General features: G+C 42.8%; 1 protein-coding gene across 1 annotated transcript; it reads left to right on the top strand.

Moving 5' to 3' along the window:
- Positions 1-953: 953 nt before the first annotated feature.
- On the top strand, positions 954-4,542 carry CYP26A1 (cytochrome P450 family 26 subfamily A member 1). The gene is made up of 7 exons (XM_066600987.1): positions 954-1,172; positions 1,339-1,563; positions 2,110-2,394; positions 2,506-2,652; positions 2,769-2,903; positions 3,077-3,232; positions 3,913-4,542. Exons 1-7 carry the CDS (start codon positions 984-986, stop codon positions 4,252-4,254), a joined length of 1,479 nt encoding a protein of 492 aa, XP_066457084.1. The 5' UTR covers positions 954-983; the 3' UTR covers positions 4,255-4,542.
- Positions 4,543-10,382: the final 5,840 nt, after the last annotated feature.

The following is a 10,382-nucleotide window of genomic DNA, read 5'->3' as shown; positions in this document are numbered from 1 at the left end:
AGCTGCCAGAGAAGGGAGGTGGGAGGGAGTTTAGCAACGTGTCTGCTGTTGCATGTGCTCTCTTTGGAAGGTGCGAGTATTTTGCGCGTCTAAAATTCCTTCATGTGAACGCTTCTATAGGAAAGCGGATTGGCTGCTTTTCCAAACTTTTGCAAAACATTTGGTTTTGGTCCTAATAGAAGCACTTTCTTTGCACACCACTCATGTGCTAAAACCACCCTCATGTGAGCGAGGCCTTAGGTGTAGCCAGGTGTACTTGGAATAATATGGGACCTTTCGCATTTGCGGAATATTTCTGCAAGGCGCACCTGCTGCTGGGTATTTCTGCTTCATAACTTGCATGCATATATGCGGATTTTGGTGCAAAATTTTTGTGTCTTCAGGTGCATCTTGCAAAAATATTACACATGCTTGAAAAGGTTCCTACTGCAAATCGGTGATCACTTATTGGCCTTAAGCACGATCTGTTCACTCATTGAGGGTCCTGTGGAGTGCATTGCTATAATGTAACCTCAGCAATCCTATGTGGACATAGGGAACAGTACTCTGTGCCTTCACCCTGGCTGCCCAGCTCTTTCTATTGGGATTAAGCCTCAGTGCATGATGCATTAGAAAAAGTAAATAGCCCACACCCTTCTATTAAATGGACCATTGACTTGCATAGCTGCAAGGGACTGGGACATTGTGCTGGGGAAATTAACACCTTTTCAAAGCAAAAGCTGCTGATTGTGTTAAACTCTGGAGGTGGGAAAAGAATCCAAATGGTTAAAGATTTTTAGGCAGCCTTGTCCCTGGGGGAGGAGTTCCTGCACTGATGCTACAATCTGCAATTAAAGATGAACTTTGTGTGAACTAATTTATCTGAGCAAGGTAAGAAAAAAAAAAAAGGGGGCAGACCTGGAGCTGCTATATAAGGGAGACACTGGGGGCTGAGAGCAGTATATAGGGGAGCGCAGCACTGACCACTGTCACTAGCTACTGACATGGAGCTGTACACCTTGGTCATTAGTGCCCTGTGCACCTTGGTGCTGCCAGTCCTGCTGCTCCTCACTGCTGTCAAGTTGTGGGAACTGTACTGTTACAGCTGTAGAGACACTGGATGCCAGAACCCACTGCCCCCTGGCACTATGGGGTTGCCCTTCTTTGGAGAGACCTTGCAGATGGTGCTACAGGTAAGTGCATTCTATAGAGGATATACTGCTATATACCTTTCACTCCGTGCATGCAGCTTCGGTGACCGTGCACCTGCCTTCTAGCAGGCAGCTCAGGTTAATAGACCAAGGTGCACATAGAGACACTTTGCCTTGTGATTAACCCTTTGCACAACTGTTTTTGCAGAGACGGAAATTCCTCCAACTCAAACGCAGAAAGTACGGACACATCTACAAGACGCATCTGTTTGGAACCCCGACGGTGCGCATCATGGGTGCCGAAAACGTGCGACAGATCCTTCTTGGGGAGCATAAACTTGTGTCTGTGCATTGGCCGGCATCTGTCCGTACCATCCTGGGGTCTGAATGCCTCTCCAACCTGCATGACAGTCAGCACAAGCACATGAAGAAGGTGAGTGCATTGTGATTTATCTGTCGGCGGATGCGTTTTCTGAGCCTAAAGATGCATATGGGTGCCATTCTGATACTAGATTGGCTATTATATCATGTATTTGCTTGTATCGCTTGCATTCACGTGGTTTATTTGTTGTGCATGGCATTTAATATGTGAGGAAGCAGCGCCATCCATTGTCCACTTTGCGATCTGCAAATAACCTGTTGCTGCTGGGTCAAAATGTTAATTGCGATTTACAGATCTGTATAGGATGGAATGGAGCTAGTAATGAAGTCTTAGTGCTGCTCTCTGGGTGGTTCTGATTAATCCATTTACTGCATTAGGCTCGGGACAGGGAGGGGGGCACTTAATCCCTTCCCCAGTGTGCAGCTTCCAGGGAGGGTAACTCATTTACCAACAAGGATTACTTAAGATATGCAGCAACCTTTTAACCTCTTATTAATGAAACCTCATTAACCTATTGTAAATGTTTGTCATATGAAACTCTTGGAAGAAAAGTTGGAAGCTTAGTAATTACAGAAGTCTCTCCTCTTTTTGCCTTAGGTCATCATGCAAGCCTTCTCCAAGGAAGCTCTGGAGAACTATGTGCCAGTCATGGAGGAGGAGATGCGCAATGCCATTCATCTGTGGATGCAGAATGATTCTTGTGTCCTGGTGTATCCAGCTGTCAAGCGCCTCATGTTCCGTATAGCCATGAGACTACTTCTGGGCTTCGAGCCTGAACAAATGGATCCTGCACATGAACAACCACTGGTGGAAGCCTTTGAGGAAATGATACGGAATCTCTTCTCGTTGCCCATTGATGTCCCATTTTGTGGCCTCTACAAGGTGAGTGTTAAATGCATCTATCATTTGGAATCTATAGATTTCATTGTCTTCTATACATTGTGTTCTTGTTGGTGTTTAGATTTTAATGCAGCTTTCTTTGCATTGTTATAGGGTCTGCGGGCGAGAAATGTAATTCATGCTAAAATTGATGAGAACATCAAAGAAAAGTTGAAGAAGGAACCACAGGGCTCTTGTAAAGATGCCTTACAATTGCTGATTGACCATAGTCAGAAGACTGGAGAACCTGTCAACTTGCAGGTGAGTAGCATCTAAACCTTTTGTGCTACTAAGATATAATATATTCCACAGCTGCATCACACTCTTGCTATGATGTGAAAGTTCATCCTTCTAAAATGTTGCCATTGTTTTTCTAGGCGCTGAAAGAATCTGCAACTGAACTGCTGTTAGGTGGCCACGGGACCACAGCTAGTGCTGCCACGTCTCTCATAACCTTTCTTGGCCTTCACAAAGAAGTTGTGCAGAAAGTCCGTCAAGAGCTTGATTCTATGGTAAGATTTGCTTTCCTTTGCTATATAGATCGTTGGTGGTAATATCCAGTGGATTCCACTACAAACTATAGATATCACATTGGCGAGCTTAATGGAATCTGGTTTCCCAATAAAGATAGACATGACTTGATGTAGTTGCCGCTAACTGTTTTGTCCTTTTTTTTTTGTTTTAGGGTCTATTATCCACTAGTCCTGATGAAAAGAAGGCTCTGACCCTGGATGTCTTGCAGCAGCTTGTATACACTGGCTGTGTCTTAAAGGAGACCCTCCGCCTCAGCCCACCAGTTCCTGGAGGATTTCGAGTTGCTCTGAAGACTTTTGTCTTAAATGTAAGCCTATACCGATATTTGTGTAAACTCAACTTGTTTTTTTAACCTTCAGATGTAAATTGAGAGGCACAATCTGTTGTGGTCACTACATAAAGTTTTTTGACTTCTTGTATGCTGTAGTAAAGCATAAACCTTCTCGATTAATGCTGTCCAAGTTCTTAACTACATATTAAGTGCTATGGAGCAATGAGCTCTTTAAAGGGTAATGCCTGTTGGACAGCCGGCTCGAAATCCGTAACTTGGCTAGGAAGCAAGAAATACTGAATATAACCTTTCCATGAATTGAGAGGGCATGTGTCTCCTGCCCGCATACTTGTTTCTTTTGACAGACCTACAAAGGGAATGTGAATTTATTTGAGGTCTAGTATTTACTACAGCTATTGTAGGAGGTGGCTGTTAGCTTTATTTTATTGTATGTTCTTCTGAATGTAGAGGGTGCAGAACTCTTTGATCTAACCCTGGTAAGTTCACGAGGTCCTTTACAGCGGTGAACTGAACATCTGACAACTTGCAGGCAATTTCATGCTTGTCAATTGGCTCATGGTGACCCTAATTGGAGACATTTTACTGTTTTATAGCATCCTGTAAGACTGGCCGGTGCTGCATGTCACACCTACATAGTGTTATTACCTGTATGACCTTGCCTTAGTATTTATGCATCTTTTTTTTTTGTTTTTAAGGGCTATCAGATTCCAAAGGGCTGGAATGTCATCTACAGCATTGCCGACACTCATGATGTTGCAGAGATTTTCCCCAACAAAGATGAATTCAACCCTGACCGTTTCTTAACTCCGTTCCCTGAAGATTCTTCCAGATTCAGTTTCATTCCATTCGGAGGAGGCGTGAGGAGCTGTGTGGGCAAAGAGTTTGCCAAGATCCTCCTGAAGATTTTCCTCATTGAGCTGTGCCGAAATTGTGACTGGGAGCTCCTCAATGGGCCACCGACCATGAAGACTGGTCCCATTGTCTATCCCGTGGACAATCTTCCCACACAATTCAAACCATATAAAAGCACAGTTTAAGAGCCAGCACATTCATGCAAAGACTATTATATAAAGCATCTTAATTGTATATAGCTGCTTTTATAAATTCACTTATTTTATATTTAATTTGTACAGTACTGTAGCTATTTATATCATGCCTGTAAACTTCTGAGCACTCAAAAGTGGGCATCTGCCCATGATGTATGTAGATACAGAAATTGTATTAAATGCCCTCTTGCATTTATCATTGGGCAATATTGTACCTTTTGTAAATGTATGTATATATGAATTCCATGTGTTACAATAAAGCCTTGCTCTTCATGAAAAGTTAGGTTTCCCTTACTTTCCTACATACCAGGTAACTTGTATGGCCATTTGTGGCTCCCCACCACTAGCTTCTCCTTGCAGATGTCCTGCGCTAATAGATCTTGGCAATGGTAAAGTGGTACAGAGCACCATGGTTGTGTTTTCTTGACAGTCCCCATAAACCTGTTGCCTTCAGGAGGACAGAAATCCTTCTCAATTCTCATTTTGGAGCAGCGAGCGTTAAATAAGTGTGCCCACCGCACAGAGTTGGCAATTGACCCCTATGAAACCTTGTAGTAAAAAAAAAAATTATGCAAATCCATTGCATCCAAACTAAATCCTGTCTTCAAATGTTTATATTTACTCATAATCCCGACCTGAATGAGCTGAAATAATTCCGGGGAAGAAAATGACTTATCTGCATCAACATGGCCTAAGCCTGACATGACCGATAAAATGGCCTTGTCCTGACCTGCTGAACCTTTGTTAACCTTCATGAAAGCTTAGTCCTGTCACTCCTACTATCTCTATGAGCACATCTCGCAGTGAAGGCTAGACATTAACCTCACTAGTTAAACTTGCTCGTGCCACTTTTTTTTTTTTTTCTTCCTCATTACAGGGTCCTGACTGCAGCTATGGGTCATAGTGCAGATTGAAGAATTAAACACCCATGTTAAAACCTTAATGCAACATTAACATGATGATGCTTCCTTGTTAGATGGTTTTGTTTTTTTTTGTTTTTTTTTTTTCAACACATGGTGGTTTTTAGAAGTACTTTTTTTTATATACTTCTCTCTTTAGGATGCACGACTCTGAAAACTGCACCACATTGCAATGTATAAGCTTACTGCTCACATCTGTTTTTTTTTTTTTTTTTACAAAAAGGTTGGCAACCCTTTGCATATAGGAATATAGTGTAACAACTAGAGATGAGCGAGTATACTCTCTAAAGGCAATTGCTCGAGCGAGTATTGCCTTTAGCGAGTACCTGCCCGCTCGAGATCAAAGGTTCGGGTGCCGTCGCGGGGGAGTGGGGAGTAGCGGCAGTCAGCACGAGGGGGTGGGGGGGGGGGGGGGAGAGATCTCTGCTCTGCCCCCGCAGCTTCCTGCCCGCCGCCGGCACCCGAACCTTTGGTCTCGAGCGGGCAGGTACTCTCTAAAGGCAATGCTCGCTCGAGCAATTGCCTTTGGCGAGCATACTCGCTCATCTCTAGTAACAACCCTATTGCTTCCCTACGTAGCCTGATACAGGATCCATTTACATCAATGTAACTTCAGTGTGATGGCCATCAACACTATGAAACCCTGCCTACCACTGCAGTGGTCTCCCAAATCCTAGTGCACACTAGCGTATTTTCATACTGTTCATATAATGCTACGGACAGCACACGACCCCATTATAGGCTATACACATGGCTCCATGGTCTGCTTGAAAAAACTCGTATGTCCTATTTGCTTCATGGATTAGAAATTGGACATGCCAGGGCTTGGGCATGTGCTGTGTCTATATCGGACAGTACACTGACTAGTGTGCTGTCTGTTTACGAATTGCGCCCAAGTCTCTCAGGCACCACTCCTAATGATGCTAGTATGTATCTAGCCTTAGAAAAGTCTCCCAAGTATGGTATTGTGATGTTGAACACTCCCCTAGGTGATTTGTCCCAATTCCCTCCACGTTTTGCTTGATCAAGGACCATCCGCCCCAAACCCTGCCTGCTATGTGATGCTACTGGAGTTGTAAAACGTATAATTTTTTTTTTTTTACAATTCACATAAATATGCACTTTTCTACTTTTTGATGCATGAATTACAGCCTTTACATCTTCAAGCTTGTGGTGGAAACAATTAGGTAATGTTGGGTTTAGTAGCATCCGACAGGCAGATGTTGATCTACCTTGCCACACACTGGTTTGACTTTGGGCTATCTGGGGAGGTAGCACTTCGGGTACTCCGGTTTTCATCCTTGATCCCTCATAGCGGGATACTAGGGATCTTTGCTGTGGGATCTACAAGCTGTTCCTCTTCTAGATAGTACTGTGGCTGCTGATGTTACACTGGGCTGAGGTGCAGTACCTGATGATATGAACAGGTCCGTAACCAGAAGACTAGGTCTGGTCATGATTGGTGGCACTGATGCAATAATGAGGTCCAAGTTGAAGGTCAAGGCAGATGGCAGGCAATAACAAAGTCAAGAATACAGAGCCAAGGTCAGGGAGCACAGAAGTCAGAATTATCAGGAACACAAGCAAGGGTCAGAACTGGAATAGAAAAGTTACTGGAGCTTTATCACAATGGCTGATGGAACCAATTGCTTAGGCATTCTGCATGGAAGAAGGATACCTAAAGTAGTCCAAGGTGAATTGGGATTGGGTGGGGACAGAATTAGGGAGCGTGAGCTGGTCCTTTAGAGAAGGCAACGGGACCGCACATGAATCCTGTGAGCCGAGATCATGATTGCAGAGGAAGTGTGGCGTGCAGAACATGGAGATTGGCATTTAGAGATGAGCGAGCGTACTCGCTAAGGCAAACTACTCGAGCGAGTAGTGCCTTATGCGAGTACCTGCCCGCTTGTCTCAAAAGATTCGGGTGCTGGCGGAGAGGAACAGGGGGGGAGATCTCTCTCCCACTCTCTCCCCCGCTACCTCCTGCTCACTCCCGCAACTCACCGCTCTCCCCCGCCGGCACCCGAATCTTTAGAGACGAGCGGGCAGGTACTCGCATAAGGCACTGCTTGCTCAAGTAGTTTGCCTTAGTGAGTACGCTCGCTCATCTCTATTGGCATTCAAACACAGATCCAGGTTCAGGTGAGTGGTGGCAGTGTGCCATGATGAATAGCTTCCCATCATTTTTTGAAGCTTAGATGGACAATTGAACACAACGGTGACAAAATTCTGCAGTTATAGAATTAGATGCATCTGTAATGTAATAAGTTACAAATTACATTCATTTTAATATAGTGTTTTTATTATTGTATTTTTTTGTGCATGTTCCATTTTTTATGCAGTCCTTCAGTATTCTATATGTGAAGCTGTATTACTGTATTGGGGATGTATAATGTGACACGTTAAGCATTTGATAAATTTTCTCTAGTTTAAAAAAATAACAGCATCCGATTGGCCGCTTGGGCTGTAGCACCTTTGTCCTTTTAACTAGTTTTTCATAAGTGTCACCCTAAGTGCGATAGTTTGGGATCTGCAAAAATGGATGCTCTGTTTCAAATTAATTCCCCCTTTTCATCACACTAGTTTACAAATGAAGCTCTGAGTTCACAGAGGAGGTGGCGGCTGACATTATTAATTTGAAAGTGATATTGTCGGCCAGTGATCAGTCAGTACAGCTGGACACATGAAGCTGACCTCTGTGTAAAAGTGATCTGTCAAAGGTTGGGGAAGCCGCAGAATGTGATTCATGAATTGAGGTCCCCTCGGTTACACGTGATACATCCCACATCAAAGCAGCGTGTCCCTATCCTCTATCTCTTTGTGTCATCTGGTGACATGGTTAATAAGTGGACAATTGCTTGAAAAATAAAGAATCGATTCATTCCGGGCGATAATGACTTTTATTCCATAGAAAGATATAGATTTCAAATTAACCTGATGTGTTAACCAGCGACCAGACGGTTCTATATTACAGTGATGCAATTATTCTAATGGCATATCAGGTATATCCCTGCAAAGCAGGCTCCTAATAATGCGGAATCCAGGTTCACACAGACAGTTTTTTTTAAAGAGTTTTTTAACCTCTTAATGATAGTTTTTTTTTCTTTTTGGTTTCCTCCCCATTTTGAAAAAAATTCCAACTTTTATTTTTTATTTTTAGTTGTAATTTTTCATGGTACTAGCAGTATTGAATGTACCATATAGTATATTGGAAGACTTTAAAAAAATTGAAGTAGAGTCAAATGGAAAAAAAGGCAATTTCACCAACATTGGGGGTGTCTTGTTTTGATTGCATTTAAATTGCGGTACAAATGACATGATAAATTTATCCTGTGGGTCACTACGATCCTGACGATACCACATTTATATGGGATTTTTTTACTGTACTGTTTTTGAAAAATAAAGTTTGAGCAAAACATTTTTTTGCCGCCATCGTCTGACCGCTATAACTATTTTATTTTTTAGTGACGGTTCTTTTTTTCTGGGGCATCCTGTAGTTCCTACTGATACTATTTTGGAGTGTAAATGACTTTTTGATCACTTTTTATAAATGTTTTTTCATGGAGATGGGGTGACCAAAAAAGCGTAAATTTGGCGCAGTGTATTTTTTTCTGATGATGTTCACTGTGCAGGATAAATAATGTTACACTTTGATAGATCAGACTTTTACAGACTCAGCGATAACTTATATGTTTTTAAGGTTTTTTTTGTTTTGATATATACCTTTTATATCCGTTATTGTATACAATAATAAAACTAACATTTTCTGTCACTTATTTTTACTCCCCATAAGGGACTTGAATAGAGATGAGCGAACGTACTCGGATAAGCACTACTCGTCCGAGTAATGTGCTTTATCCGAGTACCTCTCTGCTCGTCCTGAAAGATTCGGGACGCGCTGCGGAGCGGGGAGCTGCAGGGGAGAGCGGGGAGGAACGGAGGGGAGATCTTTCTCTCCTCTCCCGCCCGCTCTGCCCCGCTCCCCGCTGCGACTCACCTGTCAGCAGCAGAGCGCCCCGAATCTTTCAGGACGAGCGGAGAGATACTCGGATAAAGCACATTACTCGGACGAGTAGTGCTTATCTGAGTACGTTCGCTCATCTCTAGACTTGAACTTACGATCATTTGATTGCTTATACCATATACTGCAATACGTCAGTGTTGCAGTACATGGTATTTCTGACAGCATTCTAAGGCAGGCCACAGGCCCATTTTCATAGGCAAAAATACCTGGCAGCCTTAGAGGCCTTCAGAAGGCCCCCAACTGCCATGACAACCATGATGTTATTACGAGGGGGCAGTTGAGAACCTCCAAACACCAATGGGGACATTTAAAGGTCTAACAGACATGAACATTGTGAACACTGATTGGGGCTGGGTGTCAGCTGTCAAAGCCGTATATAGAGCCAGACTGATCTTCCGAACCCACTCCATGCAAATCCTGTGCACCCAGGGCATACATATATGTTCTGAAGTGTAAAGGGGTTAATGTTTTTTAATCTTTTTATTTATACAATTTTTTCATAATGTGTGGAATATAAAGTATAGTCTGTTTTAATCCAGTGAACTTAATATTCTTTCATATTGCTTTGCAGCGCAGACTCCATCTCAGCTTTTCTTGATGCAAACTACTGCATGGGGATGGAACCATAGGGGTCAGCTTGTGAGATGGTGACTTCTTTGGTCTCCGTTTCACATATTGTAGTTCTCGTACCTGTCAGTCTTTCAAACTGTATAGAAAAGTGCTGTTGTCTGCAAAGAAGACAGAAACCAGTGTTGGATTACAAAAAAGGTGTGGAAAGAGCCTTACTGGGGTAAATTCTGTGATACAGAACCAGCATAATTCAGTGGACTCACACTGTAGCTCTGCATGTTATCATTTTTACATGGAGGGGTTTTCATATGAAATATGCCTAAATTATCATTAATTTTTCAAACAACCTGTTATGTTAGGATAGCAGGGTAACACAGTAGCATAGTATGTAAGGCCAAAAAATAAAATATGTCCATCCAGTTCAGCCTATTATTCCCACCCCCCAATGTTGATCCAGAGTAACAAAACTAACAAAAGTGCAAAAAAACTGTAAAGTGCTGGCCACTAGGGGTCTCCCATCCTTCTAGCATGCTGTCCACTGCCTTCTGCCAAATGATGTTATCTCATTACTGTAGAAAGCACAACAACAGGACAGAAGGTGTAGG

The sequence above is a fragment of the Eleutherodactylus coqui genome, chromosome 4, assembly GCF_035609145.1.
Source record: "Eleutherodactylus coqui strain aEleCoq1 chromosome 4, aEleCoq1.hap1, whole genome shotgun sequence".
Taxonomy (NCBI): domain Eukaryota; kingdom Metazoa; phylum Chordata; class Amphibia; order Anura; family Eleutherodactylidae; genus Eleutherodactylus; species Eleutherodactylus coqui.
This window is presented reverse-complemented; position numbering and strand designations above follow the sequence as displayed.

Excerpts from the sequence above, each read along its gene's own strand:
- CYP26A1 (XM_066600987.1), top strand. The coding sequence starts at position 984 with ATGGAGCTGTACACCTTGGTCATTAGTGCCCTGTGCACCTTGGTGCTG. Across the intron at positions 1,564-2,109 it reads AGCACAAGCACATGAAGAAG|GTCATCATGCAAGCCTTCTC; the intron begins GTGAGTGCATTG and ends TTTTTGCCTTAG. Across the intron at positions 3,233-3,912 it reads TGAAGACTTTTGTCTTAAAT|GGCTATCAGATTCCAAAGGG; the intron begins GTAAGCCTATAC and ends TTTGTTTTTAAG.